The 25,245-nt window shown below is 34.1% G+C and overlaps 2 protein-coding genes across 2 annotated transcripts in view; one reads left to right on the forward strand and one right to left on the reverse strand.

The window, feature by feature from the left end:
• The window catches only part of Cdc73 (cell division cycle 73), a gene marked incomplete at its 5' end in the record, with an annotated part of 131,894 nt that overhangs the window by 53,244 nt on the left and 53,405 nt on the right, over positions 1 to 25,245 (forward strand).
• On the reverse strand, positions 16,076 to 23,660 carry B3galt2 (UDP-Gal:betaGlcNAc beta 1,3-galactosyltransferase, polypeptide 2). The gene is made up of 2 exons (XM_005375108.2): positions 23,076 to 23,660; positions 16,076 to 18,720 (listed from the first exon to the last, which is right to left on the reverse strand). The coding sequence occupies exon 2, from the start codon at positions 18,591 to 18,593 to the stop codon at positions 17,325 to 17,327; it is 1,269 nt and encodes a 422-aa protein (XP_005375165.1). The 5' UTR covers positions 18,594 to 18,720; positions 23,076 to 23,660; the 3' UTR covers positions 16,076 to 17,324.

Genomic DNA, 25,245 nt, shown 5'->3' on the forward strand with positions numbered 1-25,245 from the left:
GCAAAAATAATCTTTACTTCAATTATCACACCTGAGGAGGCAGTTTTCACATGAGAACAACATGTGCCATACACAAGTATCGATCATACTAATAGCACATGTGTTTTGATTTCCTGTCTTCTTTGGTAGGACATACTTGACATGTTGCTGCTCTTCTTATTATCTTAGGAGGTCCTTGTGATGTTTCACTTCTCTTTTCACAGATCTGCTCCAGAGTTCTTTTGAGAAGTTCTTGGGCAGATACATACTGTTCTTCTTTTTTGGTAATTGATCATTTATGAGTTCCTGTCCCGACCCTTTAAGAAAATTTCTGTGATATTTTGTGCTTGTTATTTTCGTTGTAAACTGTGAAGCTGTCTGTGCCTGCCGTGTTTAGGATTGAGCAAAACACAAACATGGGCAGGCACTTTGTGTTTTGAGTACCATTATCGCTGCTGCCTAACTCATCAACAACCTCTACTCTGCCTTTAGTTTTGTTGTAAAATGTCACCATTTCTGGCTTCATTTGTATTGAGGATTCACTTACAGTGTTTGTTTGTTTTTGAGACAGGGTCTCTCTCTGTTGTCCAGGCTAGCCTTGAATGTAGCGCAGGCTGACCTTGAACTCACAGGCTCCTCCTGCCTCAGCCTCCTGAGTGCTGGGATTACGGGCATGCATTACTACACTTGGCTTCACTGTCAGTCTTATCATGGTGGTTTGACATTGACACTATTAATACTACTTTGTTTTTCTTCACCATATTGGAGGCCAGTGTTATGTCTTCCTAAAATTTAGGTTGTATTGTACACTTCCCTGTTGTGATCTTGTACCCTTTCTTCAGGAATCTCAGCTTTGTTCTTATGATAGTTCTTGTGTTGGTCAACTGGTGTTCTTTTAGCAAATGTAACATCAATGGGTAAGTAGTGAACCAACTGTTGAATATGACATTTGGGTTACTTTTTGAAATATGTGCACCAAGTCTGTTCACAAAGTCATGTGGTTTATTACTACATGAATAAAGACTTGGTGGCTGAGTTCCAGGATAAATTTCTAAATTCAAGGTGTAAAATGCCTTTGCATCTATGAGGGCATATATTTTTATGCCATATTTGGAAGGTTTGCTTGGTATGTATTGCTAGAAGCTTCAAAGACTGCAAAATGATGTAAGTTGTTTGTCAGTTGTCATGTATTTGGACATGACAGTATAAATTGCTTGACAGTTCAGAACAAAGTTTTCAAAAAAATGAGCCAATAGCAGCCAAATTACTGGATTTTTTTTTCTTTCTTGGCAGGTTTTTTTGTCGTCAAAATGTAGGCAGTTTTGAAGGAAACCAAATCTTTTGAGTGCCATATTTTTGTTCTAAGAATCTCAATACTACATCTGTTACTTCTCCATAAATTCTTTAGATTCTGATGATTAGAATGATAAAATCCTGTTACAAAGGCTTTTAGCTCAGAGAGTGAGATGTCATGATAAATGTATTTTGGAGAATTGCTGTTAGTCCACATAGAATATTTTACCTTGTATTTCACTGTAAGTGTATTTTGAAATATCTATAGCATATCATCCATCACAAATAACTTCCGACATTGAATCTCAGTTTTGTTTTGTTTTGTTTTGTTTTGTTTCCAGTACTAGGAATTGAACTCACGACCTCGTGCTTGCCACGCAGGCGCTGTGCCGCTGAGCTAAATCCTCAGCCCCCAACATTGAATCTCATTCTGGCATTCTGTCCAGTAGGTTTCATCCCTAACAAGAACCTGGTAACATTTTAGGTTCTAACCTAGTTCTAATGTTGGATTGTTCAGGTATACATGACTGTGTTGTAGCATTTTGACTAGTCAGATATTTACTGTTTTCTTTCTCATCTGAATCAAGGTCTTCATTTTGATAACTTCTTTGCTTACATGACCCAAGTCTATAGGGGTAGTGAGTCACGTGATCACTTTGAACCTCCTGTATTGGGCTAATTGTACAAGAAAAAATCAGAACAGAACATTTAGGAAAAAAATTATAAACGCACAGAAATTTAACACAGTGTATATAACACGGGTAAAACTCACCTGTTACACTTTGACACACATGCATACACCTTGCTGTTGAATGCAAAGATAGCTTTTTGTATTCCCCCAGCACAGCTACTGAGATGCACAGCTGGCTACCATTATGTTGAAGTACATGTTTTCTTTAGAAGAGTATGGTATGGGTGTCTGCAACCCAATATGAGGAACTGAGGTATTGGAATTGGTTAAAAAATAATGATCAGATCTGTAGCAAAGTCTAACTTCCAGAACTATTCAATATTTGTTAGCCATGGTTGTGGCTAGGTCTTTTCCTTGAGAAAAATTTAAACTGGTCTTGGGAGTAAAAAAAAGAAATCACAAAACCTTACTACTGATTAATTGTTGGGCTAATGAGTGGTCGAACACAAGAAGAAGTTATTTCTAACAAAAATTTACAGAATAATGGTTAAATCTGCAACAGTAAATAAAGTTCACTCCTTGTGCTAATGGCTCAGCAGTACATAAGAAATACAAATATTTCCTGCAAAGTACTTGAGGATGAATAACCACAGAGGTTAAATGCGTAACATTTTTACAAGCTTTGTCAGGCTAAGCAGTTTTCTGCTTTACAGACATCATTTGCCCCTGTTTGTTGTAACACATCTGAACACATTCCATTTCAGGTTGTATTTCATTGGTGTTTTCTGAACTTTTTTGAAATTATTCTTGCTTGTTTGGTTGTTCTCTATAGACTATTCATGGAGGGTAATTTTTCAGTTACTTCAAAACATGGCATGGACTGGTTGAACAAACAACTGAGTGGTATTGGTCAGATCTGTCAACTCAGCAGGAGCTTAAAAAAGTCTTTGACTTTGACTTTTGACTGATGTTTGCATCCACTGCCCTCATCTCTTCAAGCAGTAAGTAGTTCCGTATGAAAGGCTAGTGGTCTTAGGGTTGTTTTCTCTGGATATATTATTTTTGGCCACTTCAATCAAATTAGAAGCTCATTAAGTCACTATACGTAAACCATTGGCCTTACTTTTTTCATAACCTCTTAGAAATTTGCTTTATAGCCTTTTTTTGATGAAGAAATTCTGTTGTGATGAGATACTGTATTTTATATAAGCTTTATGTCTCAACAGTTTTTTATTCTTTTAACGCCCCCCCTCCCCCCCCCCGCAATGATTTAAAAATGTAAAACCATTCTTGGCTCATGGGCCTTTTTGAGACAGGGTCTCGCTATGCAGTTCAGGCTGGCCTTGAGCTCACTTTGTAGCCCACGCTGGGTTCAAACTCACAATGATCCTTGTGGGGCAGCCTCCCGAGTGCTAAGATTACAGGTGTGTGCCACCACATCTGGCCAGCTATATTGAAATAAATAGTGGATTACAGCTTTTATTTACCAACACTTGACTTAGTTTTTATCAACTAACTTTAGATGTACTGATACAAGTGATCATTGGTACTTGTTTACTTGTACATCCTTAGAAATTGGTATTTAGGTGAATTAGAAATGATGCTATATAGATGCAGATGGTTGGTGTATACATATTATGTATGTGATTCTAACTTTTAAAATTAAGCATTAATTGCATAGTGATAGTTGCCTAGGCTCTAGTTAAAGTAAAACTACTTTTATGTGTATCTTAGTAAATGCAAGATGATAGATTTGAGTTTTATAGTAAAAGTAGTGAGAAAACTACAAGATGTATCCTTCAGTGCTGAAGGATTGCAAGTTTTATCAGCAAATCTTTTCTTTTATTTTCTTTTATTATTTTTGGTTTTTCTCCAGTACCGGGAACCGAACTCACGACCTTGCGCTTGCCAGGCAGGCGCTTTTGCCGCTGAGCTAAATCCCCAGCCCAGCAAATCTTTTATAATCAGGAAGTGTTGATCTCTTAAAGGAAAATAGAATTGAGTTTTTGATACTTTTAAAAAAATATTGCTTATACTGAGTGAAAGAATGTACAGATTTTGCTAAGATACCTTTTTGATTTGTGACAACAAACAGTGGTATTTTGGTCCTTGTCATTGATTGATTCTGGAAGGTACAGTGGGTACCAAAAAATGACTAGTACCAAACACATTGCTTTGGCTGGAAATAGTAGCAAGTCACAGAGTGATCTACTTCATAAGTTCTAGCTTGTTTGTGGAGTACCAAACCTCAAGGTCCAGGACAAAATTTTCAGGTCAGAATGCATTGAGTACCAAACTTGATGAGTTTCAAAGCAGTTGAGTATCAAGATATGGCCATACCATATTTGGGGAACAGAGTTTGAAGATCTTCCTCAGCCAGGCCAAGAAAAGAATTTGCAATGCAGAGACAAAGAAGTATTTGATGAGAGGAGCTCTGATGAAGGAGACTACAAATTCGAAGAAGAAGAACAGTATAAATAGGCATGGAGAATAAGAGATGATTAGCAGTCTCCCTTCTGTAGGTTGTAGGGCCTTCCTAGTATTTCAAGCCAATATACCAAGATTAGAGTAATGTATAGGCTGTTCCATTTACACAAGTGTGAAGGACTTCTTTCAGGCATAGTCATTCTTTGGTAACTTGGGAACTATCTTGTATGGCTCAGCTGCCTAAGTACAGCATTCCCTCACCTTCCATAGAAACTTTTTGCTTTCTACCAGTCCTAAAATCTACACTGACTGAGCACTGCATCCTTTATGTGTTTTCGTAGCTACCTAGCATATCTTCTCTTTCCCTACTCCCTGTTTTGAATCTTCTGAATTCTAAACATAAAACCTAAATTTCATTGGCATTTGTTAGTTTAGGACTTTAAGATTGTTTTTCCTAAACCACTGGTGTCTGTAGTGCCAAGATATGCGGTTTTGATCAGAGATGAATTTTCTTGGCCCAGACAGCTAATATAATGGGAATATGTTCTCTTTTCTTCGAAATGACTGCATGGATGTCTTTAGACATAGTGCATCACACAACATATGAATAACATCACAGAAAGTTTTAATGATTCCTGCTGTCCCCACTCAATATAATAGGAAAGGAAAGAAGAAAATACCTAGTTAGCCTGCATCTTTACAAGTCAGACGTCTTGGCCTGTGGACATCAGCCTAGAGAAAAAGAGCATCTCTCTCAGATTTGCTTTTTTTTTCTTGAGAGGCATCTTTCTTTACAAAGCAGCTACCAAAAGGGAACAGGGATGCCTTTTTCTTCTTAATCACTTAAGTATGAAAAGTTTCAGACATAGAGAAAATATTACACAGTCTTCCATCTGCCCACCACACAGATTATGTAATTAGCATTTTCAGCCATTATTACTTCATCTTTCTACTGCCTTTTTTCCTGAAGTATCTTATAGCAAAATCCAGGCATTGTCATTTTGATTGTGTATTCTTCACATCTTTAAGACATACAATTTAAAGACATTATCACAACATGATTATTGCACATCACAAAATAAATATGTTGGTAGTGTCTGATACCCAGTTTATTTTCTACTTTCTTTGATATTTTTGAAAAGTGTCTTATTGTAGGTTAGTTGTTAGAAGTAAGACACAAACAAGCAGTACAAGTTTAGTTAGGATTTTTAAGTTTCTTTTACTTTAAATTATAAATGGGTTATAATTATTTTTTGTGCCATAGACTCACTTGACACTGTTGAAGCCTATTTCTGAATACTGTCTTTAATATACAAGATAAAATGTTTAAGGTAAAATCAATTGTATTGAAACAAAATTATCAAGGTATTTTAAAAGTAATGTATTCATGACCTGGTAATTTGTACCTCTTTACTAATGTATTATGTAACAAGATCTGGTTTCAAGTATAATAAATGCTAAGAAAAAAATGCTAAGGTTTTTTTAAAAAATGAGGTTGGGGACTCTCTGGGTTCCTCAGGCTGGCCTTGAACTCACAGACCTACTATCTCAAGCTCCTGAGTAACTGATACTACAGATGTGTGTCACCACACCCAGTTTTAAATGTCAGGATATTAAGTATGATGAACATACGTAATATTTCATGATATCGCTAACAGTTGTATGATAAGAAAATGATCTGATTTCCTTTAGTGACAAAACCACAGCCATTGCTAAGAGTAGTATGCTGGCTATATTTATGAAGGAATTGTTAATTTCAGTTAAACTTTATCAGAAATAAAGTTGTAAAATATTTATTTCCATCTAAATTCAGAAACCCCCTGAATTATATCCACAGTTTTGTCTCTAGTGTGGAGAGACAGTATACATTAAGAAAGGTCCTGGCTGTGTTTTTTTTTTTTTTTTTTTGGCCTTTTTGAGACAGGGTCTCCTATGCAGTTCAGGCTGGCCTTGAGCTCACTTTGTAGCCCAGGCTGGTCTTGAACTAACAGTGACCCTCCTACCTCAGCCTCCCAAGTGCTGAGATTACAGGCGTGCGCCACCTTGTCTGGCATGGCTGTGTTTCTGCTTCATTACAGCCTGTCAAGTTGTTCACATCCTGGTCATAGTTCTTCCAATTCTATTTGGACAGTTGTTTCCCTGCTGTTAGCGAGACCAACTTCTTTCCCCTCTCCCGTCCCCATCTCCCAGTAGGAATTGAAGTTAGGGCTTTTGCATTAAGCTACATTCCCAGCACTTTCATTATATTATTTTGAGAACAAAGTCTTGCCAAGTTGCTCAGGTTCGACTCAAACTTGTGATCCTCCTGGCTCAGCCTACCAGTGTTCTGGGATTACAGGTGTGCTCTAGCACACCTGACTAATAGAATGCAGATCTCAGTCCCAAGGTTGCTTTATTAGGGAACTTTTTTCTCTTCTTTTTGTTTTCTTTGACTTTCTTTGTCTTTCTTCAAAGATATGGGACCTGAAGGTGGAGATCATGCTTTTCTTGCCTTGTACCATCTCCCCAGTGATGAGAACAGAGTCCTTGACATACAGGTGTTCCTTCAAAAGTATATATTAAATGTATCTTCAATTGTCGATATGCGTTATATTTTTAGGTACTTCCCATCCTTTCCTCTGTGTGTGTAATAGTAATTCTAATTTATTAAATTGTTGTTGTTGTTTTGTAACATGTAGACTAGACTCTTAGTGCCACATGCAATTACTTTTATATACTGGTCCATGGTGCTTTATTATCTTGTCTCTGATGACTCAGGTTATTTAAAATTTTTTTTATTTTTGTTGGTACATGGTTGCACTGTATAATTACGTTCTTCATAGGGATTAGTATGTATATAATATCCTAATTTTTTTTCTTTACATTCTCTTGAGTTGAGTTCTTATATAATATTTTCCTCCCAGGAAATGGCATTCTCGTCCCCCTAATGCTCAATGTGTATTAATTATCATCCCTTCCATCTTACTTCTCTCTAACTCTCCTCCACTATCCAGCTATCACAAAGCACTGTAATCCCTTCTAACACCTCTGGAATCCCTTCTTTCTATATCACTATTGTTTTTTTTTTCACTATATGAAAAAAATCTTTACAAAGTCTTCTTTCAAATAAAAGCAAAATGATTTAAACAAAAGGCTAAGACTGTTCTGTTGAGTTAAATTTGAATTCATTGTTTCTCATCCAGGGCTTGTTTGTTTCTTGCTTTCTAAGTAACTCTTAGAGGGAGGAAGGAGAGAGACAGGGAGGGAGGGAGAGAATAATTTATAATGAAATAGAAGGTAGGAATGTATACACAGGATGATAGCTAGGATAGTTGTACTACTGATTTCTATTGGCTTATTGAAAGGAACAGTTAATGTTTAATTGTTTGATCAATCTTACATGCCTATATTTGTTTATCTGAGTAACCACTTCGAAGATATCAATATGTAATACAACAACCATTGTTAATTTCCTGTCACCTTGTCTGAAATTCTGTATTGTTTGTTTCGTTTTTGTGTTATTTTGTAAATGTGTGTGTGTTTGTTAATATGTTTTTGTTCTTTTATCTTTAAAAAAAAGACTCACTAAGAGATTAGCCTTGGTGAGGAAGAGAATAATTTATGGGACTTGTAGTTGTTAGCCAAGGATTTTAGAAATTTTGGTATTTGTCTTAAATGCTTCGGAAAACCATTGAAGCAGTGCTGTGTCATGAATAGCGCTGTGTTTCGAAAGTAACATTTTGGCTGATTAGAACAGATTAGATTATATGGATTTAAGGAAACTAGTGGTTGTAAAGTTATTCAGGAGTTCAAAAGTAAGAGATGCTGTTGTAGAGGGGAAGTTGAAGTAAAGCAAATGGATTCCGTTAGGGAGGTAGTCCTTAGCATCATTATATTTAAGCAAGAGAAAGAAGTAGCAGAGATGATTCCTTGTATTCTGTACATGGTCAGTATACTGGGATTAGCCATTTACTGAGAGACAATGGTGAGAAGATACTAAGTTTAGGTTTAAGAAAAGATAAATTGGCTTAAGTATGTTAAAAGTAATATACTTACAGACATTCAAATACTTTTAAGGTTTTACTTACGAACTTTGACTGGGAATTTATTTTAAAAAGCAAGATTACCTCCTTTCAAATTACTGTCTTTTTTTCTTCAAAGGAGTTGTTGTCTTCCCTTTTCTGCATAAATCTATCAGAAAGAAGGTTGCAGCCTTGTTTTTTCCCTTTACCTTGTCAGGAGACAGCTCTGAAAAAGGAAAGCAGTTTTAAACAAAATGTAACTGCAAATTTCAAGGGAATATGAATGAAACCGTGGGCCAGTTCTCTGTTCATTAATTTTTAGGTGTAGACAGTATTTCACACTGTATCAGGCCCAGGCAGAAAGCTTTGTGATTATGTCGGGGATATGTTTACTTTGCCTTGTAATAGTTACTGTGTTAGAATCACAGGCCTCAAACCCTTATTGTAGTGTAGCTTCAGCACATTATGTTATATGCATGAAAACTAGTTCTTTTGAGACTGGGGCATGGATGTGCCTTATGAATATTTAGAAAAATTCCAACTCCTCATTTTTAACAGAGGTGTTTGTGGATTCATACCCCTACCTGATTTGTTCAGGTGGCAGAGTGCACAGAGGATGTGGTCTTACAGAGCATTATGGAGTCATCATAGGACTTAGGAGCAATTTTGTTACTGCAGAGTTTGCTAGTAGTGGGTTTTCTGTCAGGATTCTTTGGTTACAAACAAAAATTAACTAAATGGAAAAAGAAAAGAAAGAAAAAAAAGAAAAGAAAACTAAATTCTAGCAAGTTCAAGAAAAACCATTACCATTTTGATAAGATGGGATGGTACCCTTAGTAGCTCTGGGGGTTGGGGTAGCAGGAATTAAAGGATCATTTCTTCAGGGTACTTAAGTTCAAATGAATTTCACTTCAGCCGCTTAATCTGTGTATATGTGTCCAAGATGTTTATTTCCCTTAAGGTTCAGGTTCTTAAAAGAGGATTTTTAAAACTTACTGCTGCAAGGCAGGTTACTTTAACCAACAGCCTTGTCAGAGCTTTGTAAATGTGGAGGGGGGTGGCTTTCCAAAGGAAATCTGTCACTACCTGGAATTTTCTAGAATTTGCAGAAGATCATACCTCATTTGTTAGGAGTATTCCATCTCCATCTAGTAAAACTACAGTTTTCTATCACAGTGGGGTTTGGGGCTTACTGTGCACAATAAGATCTGATATAGTTAATTTTAGCCTATAAAACAGATGACCTTTAGAAGACCGGGGGTGAGGGTTAAAAAAATTTAATACGTATCATGCACATATACCAATGAACACCCACAGTGAATTACCTACAGTACATGTTGTAAATAGGAAGTAATGATAATGAGGAAAAGGGACTTAGAGATGAAGCAGAGGAGGTGGGTGGGGCAGTGGAGGGGATTAAAAAAGAATAAAGATAGGTTATGTACAGGTACTTACTCCTGAAGATGCATGTAACCACATGCACATTCCAGTACATGTAACCACATGTACTGCAAACATATACTAACAAAATAAAAATGTTTTGTAAATGACCTTTAATAAATGACTTTTCTTAGCAAATTTATGCTCTGTTTTTAAATCCATCCTAAACTAGAGATTTTTGTAATCTTCACTATTCCTTAAGGGAGATGATTCTTCTCTGCTTACCCAGTGCAGGCATAATGGTGATTCAGATTTGAATCTGCTGGATGGTTCTTTTCTCATACTCAGTTTCTTCCTAATTCTTCTTTTCCCTCTTCCTCATACAGGTCAGATGTTTGCAAGTGTGTAACCAAAGCACTTACACTTGTTGCACTTTCCTCTTCTGTGATTATATGGTGATATTCTTCTCAAGAATAAGTAATGTTTACATTTCAGTGCCTTTGTTTTCTCACAGTTATTCTCATGAATATAAACTTATAAATATCTGTAAACTTACATAAGCCAGGTATACATGGATAATTAACAGAATCTTTTCTTAAATAAAATAATTTAATTATAAATAGTCCTAGGAGGAATTTTAGAGTCTCTTCTACACTTGTCACAATATATACTTAACATTTTATTCTGACTGCTAACTTTTCCTTTGTGGCTCAACCGCAAGATTTATTAAAACAATGACCATTTCTTTCTTGGTTTTCTTTGCCAGTTTTGAGTAAAGAATTGATTTCTTTGCATCTAAAGGGCAGAATTTTTCAAATCATTATTATGTAGTTAGATTTGTACATACCACTTCTGAATTCATTTTAGTCAGAATTTGTTACTCAAATTGCCTAATTTTATTTTCCTTGATTTCTATTTAAGAATAAATTTTATTGCATATATTGAGCATGATGTTATAAGATACATACATAGTAATGAGCTAATATAGTGGAACATACAAACATACCCATCTTCTCACATCGTTACCAAATTACTCAGTCTAGACAAGTAATGGGAACCTCTTTAAGTTAGGTCTTAAAGGCTGTTTGGAGATTACATTGTTAATTTTGCTCCCTTGTTTTTTGGCACATTTCTCAAGTGTATCTACTGTATTTTCTATTCCAGATCTGAAAACAGAATATATATTAGAGACTGCGTCCTAAGTGTTCATGCCATTGTAGCTTGCTTTTACTCCCATCTCTCTGTGTGTATCAGGAGATAGACATTTTTTAAAAATATAGGATAATTAGTTTATATTGATTTTTCTGATGCAAGCTTAAAAGGATAGTTTTTACTTAAATTCCTTGACTTTGCACTTGTATCTTTTCCCCTTGAGACCTGAGACCTGAGACCTGCAGGGTTGGGGATTGCATATATCTTTTCCAAATTTTTCATGTGACTTCTAATTTTGTTGATAATGTTGTTATTGCCATGCAAAGAAAAAGTTTTTTCCAGTTTCTTTTAATGACTATATTTGTAAATCCTATTGTTTCTGATTTTGCATAGTTAGGACAATTTTCTTTTTTCCCTCAAGTCACAAAGAAATTCATGGCCCACTTGCAGGAGATGGTGTGTTTTGTTACTTACATTTAGGTCTTTGTTCCATTGGTTTGGAAATTACTCACATAGGACTGAGGAACAGATCCATCTCTTTTCTTCATGTGGCTATGTTTGTATGCAGACATCATTTATTAATTAAGTAGATCATATCTTGGTATCATGTCTGGTTATTATCATAGTGTCTGTGTCTGTACCTGGCAAATAGTAGGCTGTCAAAACTGATAAATGATTGAAAAGAGTGTCTCTTGAAGAACATCTAGTTTAGCTACTCTATTAAATAGATTTTGATTATTATCCTTTTGCTCTAAAAGGTTTTCTAGAAATATTGGAAATCTATTTGATACTTGATTAAATTAGAATCTATTACAATGAATCTACTAGTTGTAGAAGATATAGTATAAACCAGTATGGTGGTCATTAGCTTGTTAATGACTTTATATTTAACTTTTCCATGGAAAAAAGACTCAAAAATATGACAGATTAAATAACCATTATTCATTTTCCAGAAATCTCCACCATTCATATTTTTTATGTATTTATTTTCTGTGGTGTGGTTGTGGTTGTATGTGTATAAGCACCATGTTATATGTAGTTTTGTGTCCTGATTTTGGTGAGAGAGGCTTTCTAAGAGTATATTATCTTGCTGTCATCACCCCCCCATGTTAAAAAGTTTTAACAGCAGTAGGTATTTGATAGTTATCAGTATAGCACTGTATTTTACTTCACCTAAAGTCTGTTTTTGTAATATTAGAAGTTAAGTAATACTTTGAAAACTTAAGTCCTAAATATTAAATCCTAACTCTTTGCCAATTTTATATTGAATAATGGAATATTGAATAATTAATAAATTCTGATTGACTCATGATGCAATTATAAACATTGGAGTCTCTTCTAGTTGTAATTTTTTTTTAATTTGACTGCTTAATGCTTGTGCCAGTTCACATCATAATTAGTGCTGCTTTGCAATAGATTCTCTTAGGGTCATTTGCAGCATTATCTTATCTGCTGGTACCTTTTTTTCTTATATTCATTTTATATTACTTTTGTGATCTTCATCTACACCAAAAATACATATATTTAAGATTTGGTTGGGCTTACATTGACCCTGTAATAATGTTTTCTCCTAGAATGTTTAAAAATGTAGATGAGTGAAGCACATTGAGATTTTTCAATGTTTTAAAAAAAGTTCTTGTTACCTAAAAAATAGTCTCTTCTTTTATTGTCAAAAATTTTATACCTCTCAGCAAAACTAGTTTTCTTCATAGAAATCCTCCTTTTTGTTGGGATTATTCCTTATTCCTTATTTTTCAGATGTCTCTGTTGTGAGTTGTTTACAAATATGTTGTATAAGGCTGTTGTTTTAGTATTTTAATACTGTTTTTGACTGATTTCCCAAGTTCTTTTTATTTTGTGAGCAAGTGGAGTCTATTGGGTATTACATAGTAGTTTTTCCTTTTTTTATAGTTATTTTAGTTCAGGAATTGTTGAGGTAGTCCTAGTCGTTAAAATGGTTTAAAGGAACATTCACAGGGACTTACTTCATATACAGTGTAGAAGTACAGTTGCTATTGAAGTGAGAACAGGGCTTTCAAATGCCACTTTCTTGGTTTCACTATTTCTGAGATAACTGAGGAAATGGGTTGGAATTGTTAAATCATAAAACAGTGTCTAATTATGGGCTTTAGACATTGACATCCTCATTGCTATTCTTGATTTTGTTGGACAATTAAACAGGATTTGACTAACCGAATGTTGTTGAAGGTGATTTGGTCTGTTCTCAGTTTTTTAGGAATATTAAAATAAAAACTGGGAAAACCTTTTTTCAGTACTTTTAAGGAAATCTGTTGAGGTGATTATCATGTGAGGAATTTGTCATGTGACTTTGTTAGGTTTTTTTCAGACCTTTAGTAATGTCAGGAAATTATCACTCCCAGCAGGATGTCATGTATTATGTTTGTTACTTATATTGAAATGTGTTTGTAATAATAATTATTACACTGAAGCAAATAAGCCACATTAGTTTTGTTATGTAAATAAGTATCTTTTGACCATTTAATTACATTTTATTTATAAAAGTTTGACTCTGACATTACAGCTTTCTGTTTATTACTTTTTATGATGCTGATGCTTTAGTTGTATTTCTTCTAGCATTTAGGTCAGTATACTGTTTGAAATGAATTCAAATGTGACTAGGATTCAGGTAGAAGTTAAAATAAGTAGATGCGGGCAACTGGGTAGATGCTTTAGCTGCAGTTAGGCATTAGCCATTTCTTGTGGTAAAGGGAGAGAAAATAATTTGATGTAGATAAACATTTTTTTTTCTTTCCTCTGGCAAGTTGTGTCTTGAGAGCAGTAGGTTTGTAATTCATGCGTGGAAGAGCATGAGTGGATGTTTATTGGAAGAACACACGGTGACAGGTTTCTTCCTGAAATTCAGAATGCTGCAGTTTAGTATTGATGCACATTACGAGTCTTTGCGGTAACATACAGGTGATATATTGTTATTCTTCGAGGCATTTTAGAAATGTATTTAAGTAGAGATTTCTTTCTTTTTATGTCTGAACTAATTTAATAGTCAAATTTTCTGGTGAAGCAGTTAAAATGGAATGAGGGTGCACACCTGAATAAGTTAAACGGGCTTTACCACTACACCTCAAAACCGGAAGTGCCTAAACAGTATAGTGGGGAAATGCACTGCCACTTTTGTACATTAAAAATGATTGTGCTTCACAAGAAGTACCTTTTATAATTTCTAAGTGCCACCCACCTCCTGTGTACAGAAGTATCTCTTTGCCCAAAGTAGCAAGAGATAAGCAGTAATGCACATGAGTTACACAGGTTCTGGTCACTATTCACCAGCGGCTGCAAAGGAGAAGAGAAAATACCTGAGAGATAGATGTTCTCTCCTCATTATCTTTATTTGCTCCTAACGTCATGTCCCCTTCCATTGAGTGAAAAGGGCTATGAAGCCTGGAGGCCCTGGAAAAGAACGAAGAACAAGCAGAGAATGGAAGAATAGAGCAAGGGGCCATTTTTGCTTAGCTTTGTAGACCTTTTCACATTTGTCATAGATGAAATATATAGCAGAAGAGCATAATGACTGACAGCAAGATTTTGGGAATGGAAATCTGCTGCTCTTACTAGCGATATGATCTTACATACTTAACTTTTTACATCAACCTAACTTCACTTTTTGTAGTGTTATGAGATCATGTATGTGAAGTGCTTTACCACAGTACTAAATACACTGCTTCCACAGTCAGTAAATAGTTCTGCTCTTGTTACTGGTATTAGTTTAGTAAGATTTTCTGAAATAAATAGTATTAAGATTTCAGTTGAGATTGTATCTGATTGTGCTATATACAAAACCAAATGAGGAGAAATCAAAATTAGTTGTCTTAGATTTTGATCATGTCTAATCTTTATCAAAATAGACTACTTTGAAAGTGTTGAAACTTTTTGATATTTTTAGCTTCTAAAATATTAGCACATTCCTGCTGGCTTGAACCTTCTGTGGTACATACATGCCTGTCCCACTGGGTGGCCTGTACCATTAGTGGTACAGATGGATCAAATCACTCTTACTGGTGTTTTCACTGATAAAATTAATGAAAAGCCGCCCAGTAGGACAATGTGCATATACCACTGGTGGTTCAAGCTGCCTTGCAGCAAGCTACAGTCTTGTGAACATGTTAACACTTTGAGCATAAAGATAACATATTTGCTCCTGTAATTTTTTCTTTGACTACGTCCAGTGCTGTAATTTAAAATTATCTTTACATATGTCAAGAATTACATAGTACTGAGAGAAGACATAATTAATTGGTAAGATATTTAAAGATTTTATTTTGCTCAAGAAATCAACTTGCATGTTGTTTGAAAATGAAAAGTCAAGTTAATAGTAGAATATTTATTTTGAAATAAGGATTTTATTCATTATGAAGAACTTCACTGTGGGATCCGTTCCCGTTTGAGAACTCAATGTCATCAGATTATTTCTTAAGGTAGAATTATTGGGAATATAGAAATGATTATAAATTAATTTCTGAGGAAGTTAAATGTCTGTTAAGAATTGTTTTTTGTAATTCATTTCTTTCAAACTTAATTTTTTCTTGAGTACAGTACTATTTTTTGAAGATCCTACACTATACATACAATTTGGATGAATACCCCTCAGATTCTGGTGGTATTTACATACCCTGTGCATGCTTACACAGATACTCTTTTTTGGCTTTTTTACACTTCTGAGATATAAATCAGAGGGAATTACTCTATAGTGATGGAAGAATTCCATTTTTATTAAACACTAATTTGATGTTATCCTCTTATGTATGTGTTTTTCTTTTTAGCAACTTATTCTACAATCAGAATAAATTAAGTGAAAAACAGACTTGAATCAAGAGGAGAAGGTCTTACTAGGTCATTTTTTAGAATTCATGTAGAATAGAACACAGGCTACTGATTTGAAAATGGGAGATAAATTGAATGTAAAAGGAATTCAACGTGTTAAATAATATGAACTTAAACTTTTCTATGATTCTGAACTGTAATAAATGTTATAGTTTTATTCTGGTGATTTATCCCTTCATAATAATCAGGGATAACAATGATTTTTTTAGAAATTAGATAAATGTTCTGATAATTGATGCATTTGTATAAAATAAAAACACTACTTTAAGGTTAATGGATTAGTTTTTCTTGATTGTAAAGTCCACAATGGAGCCAAACAAAATTACTGTAAAAATATTTGTATTGTAACACTCAGTAAAGTTTTTTATCTTTTTATTAAAAACTTGATAAAAGTGCTTCATACACATTATTCACCCTAGAGTCAAGTGTTCATCAAACATTTGTACTTTTTCCCTCCATCCCTCCCAAAGAGGTTTTTAATTGGTGATGCAGAATTTTGTCATCTACCAAATTAAAAACTGCAGGTTTGTAAACTTGGCACTCAGAGAAAGAAATAGGTGCCATAAAATGGTGAAGTGTTGGCATGTGCACACCTGCCGTCAGGAAATAAGCTTTCCATATGTTGCAGTTTGGCAGACATGCATCTTAAAAATGTATTGAATGAAACTGCTGCTGTACTCTTTTTCCTGTAATATCTCCACTATTTTTAGTGATTACTTTTTCTTCAGTTAGAGGAACAAACATGATTTATTTTTACAGGAATACTTGAAGTCAGATATACTTGAAGTTAAATGGCAGTACTCTTCAAGAGTATAGTATTTAATCTAATTGAATAACTCAATAAAATACTAGCTTGGCTTGTAACACCAGTGAAGAAACAAAATTTATCTATTTGGTAACACTTGATAACTTTTTAAAATAAAAACTTCAGCCTGAGACACATTAATTTTTCACATTTTATCACGTCATGTTGAAATAATTCGCCCAATATATATGAGTAATAATAAAAGAAATACGATGAGTATCTCAACTTTTTAAAAGTTTAAATAGATGAAAACAGTATTGGTGAGACATCTGAACTTTATGGCAGTTTGTGGAATAACTCAACTGAATCTTATTGCATGGAATTTAGGTTTTTAAAACCCTAGAATAGTTCAGAAAATTTGTCCTTTGCACAATTACAAAGTGTCCTTAAAATTGTTAGCAGTGTTTTATTTACATTTAATTATATATTGAAATGAAAAGCTAAATCTAAAATGAAGAGTCTTTTGACTGTCTTCATTTCTTAAATTAAAATTTATGTGAAAATATATGCAGATATATTTTATTGGCCCTAACATAAGACTTGAACCATCAGTGTACGCATACTTGTTATTGCATGGTAATACATAGAATTGCCTTGTACAGTTTTTTAGATTCGCTTGGGATATCTTGTCATCATTATGATGTCATACTGTTAACTGTTACCTTCAGAAATTTAAAAAATAATTTTTGAATTCCTTTATGTGGTGAGTTTTAACTAAAACTTGTCCTATGAATGTATTTTAATCATACATGCTTTTAGCATTATTTACAGATTGCACACTTGAAAAAAATTATTCTTTTTAGTGTAGTTTACGGTGACGATACCTGCCTGCCTTTTCTTTTGCTGCGTTGGCACAGGCATTGTGCTTATTTTGTTGTAAATGGTTCCAGTATTTTATCAGTTCACTAGGCTGGAACTGATGAGAGGTAATTAGGTGGCTGTATTTACAGCTTGAATAAGAAACTCGCCAGTGATTGAACACAAACTCATTGGGAGGGGGCACAGGATCAATTCTCAACTTGGCAAGACAGATTCCTACATACACATCTTCCAAGTGCAAACGACGGATACCTAAAGAAACTTTAAATATCTTTTCTGCCAGATCGCCAGAAAATACATAACCAGTTCCAGAACAGAAGACAGGGTAACGCTCACTTGGGTAAAGGTCTGGTGGCATGTACCACTTGCTGTCTTTGTTTCGATTGGGTGCATATCCTCTCATTAGGTAACCGGTAAAATAGTTATGTCTAGGAGGCAGATCTGGCTTCAATAACTTATGTATTAAATACTCAGTATTGACAAACATGTCACTGTCAGTTTTCATAACATATGGAATATGTGGACAGTATGTTGCAACCCAGTGCATACCCATTAGTGTTTTAATCGTCAAATTATAGTATGTATCTAAATATTCCTGTTGAATTATATCATGATATTGTCTACTTTCTTCCAGTATTGCACGTTGAAGGTAGCCATTTAGCTTAATACTTATTCCCAACAAAAAAATTCTTGTGATTTGGATGCCAGGCGCTAAGCTTTCATTGCCCCACGTTTGCCGAATAGCTCTTCTAGCTTCTATTTGTCCAGGTTCTGCAGCTATTAGTAGTATTAAAAAAGGACTTTTCTCTTGGCATTTTTCAGGCTCATTAATAATATATTTGAAATGGTAAGAATTTGGATGTCCAGTACCTTTTTCATTGTAAATACTTCCATTGGCACTAAGCGTATTCTCTAGCCCTGTAACTCCTTGTGGTGAAAAGTCTGTGTTATTGGAGTTAGTTGCTGGTTGAGGCCTCAGTGTTTGAGGGGCTGTTTCTTTCCAAATGTTGCGAAGGGAGCTATGGTTTGTGTCACTTTTTGTAGAACGAAATCCTCGGAAAGTGTATGTCACAGGGTTTTCTTTGAATCCAGCTCTACCTGGCAGCCAGTCATGATGATTAAAAAACAGGAACATGGCAAAAAGAAGCACTAAGGAAAGTACACCAATAAGATGAGTGCGGAACAGAGACCTCTTGCCATTCCAGGTCATTTTTGCAAAGCAGCAGTGTCTTCTCCTCCACTGAAGCATGTTGTAAATATCCAGTAATGGAATGAAAAATATTAGTGGCTGGAAAAACTGTTTTCTTCTTCTGAATCAATACTATTCTTTGGTAGTCATTTTCTAGTTCAGTCACGCTGAGTCCCTCGCAGTCATTCTGTAAACAGAAAGCAAAAAGGTTTATAATATGCCAAATCTTACGGAACTCCCTAAAAGGAACTCTGGATGCTAGTAAAATAAACAGGTAGTAGTGAACATTTCTTATGCTGTGAAAATATATAACCCAGAAACAAAGTTCTTAATGTACTTCTCTTTGGCAACATAACATCACTGAGATCAGGATTGTTTACTTTAAAAATACATTTTTTGTAGCTCAGTGAGCAGTTTAAAGGGAAGTGATACATTTGCTTATAGTTCTCTGTCTCACTAGTTCTGCTTATTTGTACCTTCAACCTAAGTTAAAGACTTAAAAGTTGGATCCATATAGAAAAGAAAAGTCGTACTAGATTCCCGACAAAGGCTGAGTAAGAAGGCCTTGGGAACAGATGGGAAATTTATTGGCATTAATTAAAATTGATTTGACATACCATTGGTGGTATGGTGCGCAGTCAGCAGCCTTTTTTGTAAAATGGTCATGTATCAGTTGTGGGACAGACGGTGCAAGGTTGATTATGGCAGAGTTCTGTTAGTCACAGTACACTGCTTGGCATGTTTCCATTGGCCCCTACTGTGTTGAGAAAGTCAGTGAGAAGATGCACCTGTCAGAATTAATTTTCAAGGTCCAGTAACTTTGTTGTAAGATTTTTAGACAGTAATAAATGATCACCATTTTCATGTACTTTTCTGATTTTAATCTCCCACCTCAGATATGAAGTATTCAGAAATTAAAGTTGATTTTATAATATAGCAAGTAATTATCTTTAATTATCTGTAGTGTTGGCAGAGGAGCACTTTTTTCAGCTTTCCTATGATATATGAACTGTAGTTAGTATCAAATCCAACTCTTTAAAATTTGAGTTTTCACAGACTATATTTACAAAGTTTCCAGAGCTGTGTTGTTAGAAGTTTGCATGTACAGAATTCATTAAAATTTTAAGACTTCTTTCTATATAGCACAACACAAAAATTTTAAGTGAGATTTAAAAAAAAAGTTATGAGATATCAATATGGGAAGTTTGTGATGTCATATGTTAAAAGCTGGTTATCTTTCAGCAAAGTTTTCAGTGCATAGTACAAACTTGTTATTGTTTGATCTTAGTTGTTTTCTGTTTGTCTTTACATTTTTCAGAGCAGGAGTGGAGTCGTAGAGGTAGGTGAAGAGCTATAGCTTAAATTTCATTAAATGAGAAAAACTTTTGAGAAAGAAGACAACACATGTAATTTTGATTTGTCAGTTCTTTACTGAAATTATATTTCAAGTAAAAGCACAATGAAAACATTTTTAATGTAACACTTATTCAAAATATATGTGAATGCACATGGTTATTTAGCCTGTGATACTGAATAATCATGGTTAATAAAATTGTCTAACCTTGACATGAAATTAGTTTTAGAAAATAATAGCATATACATGTACATACTCATAAAATTTGAATAATTGTAGTTTAAATTTATGTAACGTTAAGTTCTTTAAAAATACTGATTGAAAGTGTTGGGTATGTATGAATGAAAGTCCTGTTTTAGCAGCAGCCACTAGGAGGAGCAAGAAGGCGGGAATTTGAATGGATTCTGGAGTGCGGCAGGACAGGCGCCAGCATTTAATAATCTCCAGTTTCTGAGGTGATATGGTGCTTTTAGCAGTTATACTGTTTCTGAAACATAAAATATTTAATCATTTTGATAAATGTGAACAGGGTTTTTTTTTTAAAAAATTCTGAGATTTTAAGAAACAATTTAGTTTGCTATTAATGTTTACTTATATGAATTTTAACCTCACATTATTGTAATGAAGACCAAAGCTATTCGCTGTATCAACAAAGCATAGTTCTGCTGTGAGCTAAGCTGAAAATAATAGAGCTGAGCATTCTGACTTAGAGACTCAGTTTTTTCCTTTTGTGCTTGTAAATAGTTGGCCTTCCTGTTTAGGTTAGAAAACTATTTTTCAGTTATTATTCCAAAATCGTATATTTGTTTTGATAAGTAGTAATGACTCCCTTCCTCTATAAAGAGATCAGCAGATTTATGGGTTGTGTAGGTACATTTAAAAGAAACAAAAGTTACTTTTAAAGTTAGTTTGATCTATTGCAAGTGTTCCAAACAGATTAAATGAAATCAATCAGTTTTATATTGCTGTAATAATGCTCCTAATCTGCTTCAGGTTCAGTCATTTAGAATAGATCTTTTAAAGGTATAAATTTATGGTTTAAGAAGCAATAAATAAAAAACCAGATATTTCAATGAGCAAAAGACTGAAGAAGTTCATGAAGGTAATTATTATAGTAATAATTTACATTATTTTTATGAAAATAATATACCCAAAATATTTTGAAGTCTCCAAATTATTTTAATGTTACAGAAAATAGCACATTGTCATGTAATCTAGCATAAATACATAATTTTAGTTCAAATATAATTATGATAGAAATATATCTTAAATTTCATGATAGTTGTATGTGAGTAATCTACAGGCTTCAGATATGTATGTACCTATTTTTAATCTTCCACTGATAAATGAAGCTCATGTGTCTTACATCAAAAAAGTCTTTTTAAATGTTTCTTAGATACTATCTTTTTAAATGTTTCTTAATACTAATTTTCCTGTTCAAAAGAAAATAAAATTGAAATAACTATTTCCCACTTTATTCGATGATAAAATTATTCTCCAGTGAATGCCTATTGTATTTTAAATCTTAAAAAGTAAGAACAAGACAAGAAAGTTAAATATTTTGGCATGCTAGATAGTTTTGCACTTTTGTATTTTTAGAATAGAGATAGCTTTATCTATTATATTTCTTTTTCAGTAATAATACTTGGAATCTATTTATATCTTATGGGTAGAAGTTCATTGGGATTATGTTGGTATAAAATGCAGTCCACTTCATGCGCTTGCACACACACATGCACAAGAGTTTTTATCAATTTACTTTTAAAAGTGTTGTCATGTTTAGTCTATTGGAATAGTCCCAGATTTCCGTGGTCCTTAAAATAGAAAAACTTCTACACTTTTGAGATGTCTGGCTTATGAAACTGCTTAATTTGTGACTTTAACAATGACAAAGGTACCAAGAGGAAATTTAGTTTTACAACTGCATGTGTTGTTCTTGTGTAATACTACCATATTTCAATATTCATTAGAATAAAAATTCACGGTTTATGATTCACAGTTGGTGTTGAGATGTAATAGAGCTTGATGAACTTGTTTAACCTTAATTTTGAAATGCATGGCTTACATACATCGTAAGAATGTTTGCCTTCTGATTATTGAATATGAAACTGAGTGAAAAAAATAAAATCTTGATGAGTTTGTAAAATTTTAGAAATATCTGAGTTCTTGAACCCTGAGTTGCTATTGTTGGTAAAATAGTTTATTTGGTTCATCTCTGAGCTGTATACATATACAGTGGCAGTAGTTTATTACTACATATCACTAAGCATATTTACTACACTTATATTTAATTTTTGAGCTTATATTGCTGTTCATGTGTTATTTTTATATCACAGTATTTTCATACTATGTTTTTGAATTTCACTTTTAAAATCTTCAGTAACAATTTTAGCTTTGATCATGCAGAATCTGTTACCTAGCATAAAAGCTCATTATTTTAAATAGGATAATTTTTAAACAAGTATTGATATTCCTTTGTTTAAAGTTGTGTTCGTGGACTCTGTAATAACATGTGCCTCTACTGTGGTGTTATGCTGTGCATAAACTCATACTACCTTATGTGATACTATGCTGATTCTTTCGGTTTAATATTCTTTTGTAGTTCAGCAGTACTTAAAATTTATTGATACATTGTTAGACTGTGTTCATTACCTTTTTTTGGAAAGAGAGATGGGAGGGAAGATTTCATTACTATAAGCTCTTAAGATTTTGTTTTAAAAGGACTTTGCAAAAAATAACCTTCGTAATAATTAAGATCATACTAAATACTATTTAATGTAATTTTTACTGCATTATCTCTTGATAGCCATTTTAAAGAGTTTACTGTAATTTACTAGATAAAGATTCAGTCTGACCTAATTTGATAGAGGGTTGCTGTTTTCTATAAAGGGCTACAAATTTTTTTAAAGTTTATTTCTCAGAGAATCCTTTAAGTACATTTTGTCTATTAGTCTTTTTCCTCTTACATGTCTATACTCCAGAATTACTCCAAGCTACATATTTAGCTGAATACAGCAGTGACAGATTGTCTTCTAAACAATGACAAATTTCAAAATCATACATTTAGAAACCCTTTCATAGTTTCAAGGGCAGTGCACTATATGAACTTGTTTATTAAGTATTGTGCCTCTGGGGCTATAAAAAGGTAACACATTTAAATGAACATCATGCACAAGATATTGACATACCTTCCTTGGTCAGGCCATTTATGTGGAGAGGATTATACCACTGAAAGTACTTTTGGCACGCCATCACTTCAGCAAAAAAGATGCTGTCGAACATGCGCACATCCCCCAACAGTCTGCCTCCTGCGATTGCTTTTCACAGTATCCAAAGTGTCCATCTGTCGGCTTGTCTTCGAGTTACCCTCCTTGTTCATATGGGTCCTAGTCTTCTGAGATTTCCCCTTTCATTTTCTCTCTTGTTAGACAAAAGAGCTGTAGTTGTTCGTTCTATTTGGAGCACTGTTGACTCTTTCCGACAGTTGATGCATTGAAGCTTTTTACATCTGCTGTTTTCCTGGCTGGACAATGCAGTGCTGTGTTCTCTTCTCAGTATCCATATTTCTAGTAGTAACACTGAACTGCAATGTAAAGCAGCAGAGCTGGAATCAAGTGCTTCGGTTGTATTGGAAAAGAATAGGATTTACCTTTCTCCTTTCATTGTTGCCTGGCAGCTGCAGGAAAGATTTTTTTTTCCGGAGCAGTTTTACTGGGGTTTTAGTCTATAATATGAAATCCACGGTTCCTCAGCTGCTGCACAGGCAGGCAGCAGTTTAAATGTGGGCTTGACAGATGCTCTCTCTGACAGAGCAGAATTTAACGTCACTGCTTGGCTGAATCCCACGTGATTGTTTGCATTCATTTTGACCAAAAAGCTAAGGTAGGGAGAAGCTTAGAGAGATTTTGCTTCTGTGTGATAAATATGTATGTTCAGTATAAGTGTAAGGATGTGTAAATAATCAGAAAATGGGATGATTATGAAAGGAATACTTACGATTTTATTTTTACAGCGTTTTTTCTTTTTATTTTAACTTAAGCATGGGCTTTCTAAATATTTCTGTTGGATGGGGGCTTTCATGTTTCTTACATGCTTTAGTGGAGCATAAGTGCTAAAAGCTCATATATATGTTGGTGTGATTTAACCCTTTCAATGCTTCTGCCTTTTGAAGTATTTTTTCCCCTAAAATTGCTCCGATTTTGCCAGGATAGTACTTAAAGTCATAGACTATGCATTTTATCTGTAACTTAGACTTTTTCTCTCCTATTTTCTGCATTTTACATTTATCAGCTGCCATGAATCACCTTACTATTGCATGTGGTGATAGGACCCACTTGCTTTATGCTCTGTGATTTCTATCATTCTTGAAGGCGGTAAACTTACCTGTAATCACTTTTTAATGTAAGCATTTAAACTTTCCCTTTAAAATTACAGGTATCACAGAATTCGATAAAATGATTTAGTAGATGCAAGAGATTGAAATGCACATGTGAAGAATCTTATTGATGAGTGATGGGGTTTTGCTAATTCTGTTTACATATTCTCATATTGTAGAATGATTTAATTATTTGCCATCAAGCACTTTTCTTACATTCTGAAATCCTTCTTAGTGTGGTTAGTTTCCTAGGCAGGTTAACATCTTGCCTCTTTTTGTTTGTAACAGGATTGGGGCATTTTCTTTGTTTCTTAGTAGTCTTAATTGTCAGTTCTTCTGATATTTCTGGGAATAGTAACTCCTAGAAATCTGTGATTTTGGAGCTTAAGTTATGTATTTATAGTTATATATATGTTTCATCTGACAAGTCTTCCTCAGTAAACATGTTACTTCAAATAACTGAAGATGTATATTTTCTTTAACAGTTAAGAATTTTTGTCTTAATAATGTTTTTTAATTCTGCGAATGAAATATGCTCTGCAGTTTCAGTATCTCCTGTGACCTTGTTTCCTGATAATGTGTGTGACTTTCCTAGAAATATTAATAAAGAAATGAAAGTAGAAAAATTTATAAATGGAAAACTAAGGCCTACAGCTTAGATTTTTCTTAGTCAGGTTTGAAGGAGAGGATTAAAACCTAGGTTTCTTGACATTCAGTTCTTTTGTTGGGGGGCATATATTGCGTTTTCCGAATGTCTTATATTCCAATATGGGCTCAGTTGAGCTCCCCAGGCTAGTCTTGAGTGTGTGCTTCTCCTGCCTCGGAGTGCTGGAATTATAAAGTGTGTACCACCATGCTTGGATGGCATTTAGTCCTTACATCAACTGTTACTTTTTTAAAAAATTAATTTTATTTGTACACTTTAGGTATACATAATGATCACATTCATCATAGGGAATTTATACGTGTACATAATATGTCTC

This window comes from Chinchilla lanigera, unplaced genomic scaffold, assembly GCF_000276665.1.
Source record: "Chinchilla lanigera isolate Chin_1 unplaced genomic scaffold, ChiLan1.0 scaffold00005, whole genome shotgun sequence".
NCBI classification, from domain to species: domain Eukaryota; kingdom Metazoa; phylum Chordata; class Mammalia; order Rodentia; family Chinchillidae; genus Chinchilla; species Chinchilla lanigera.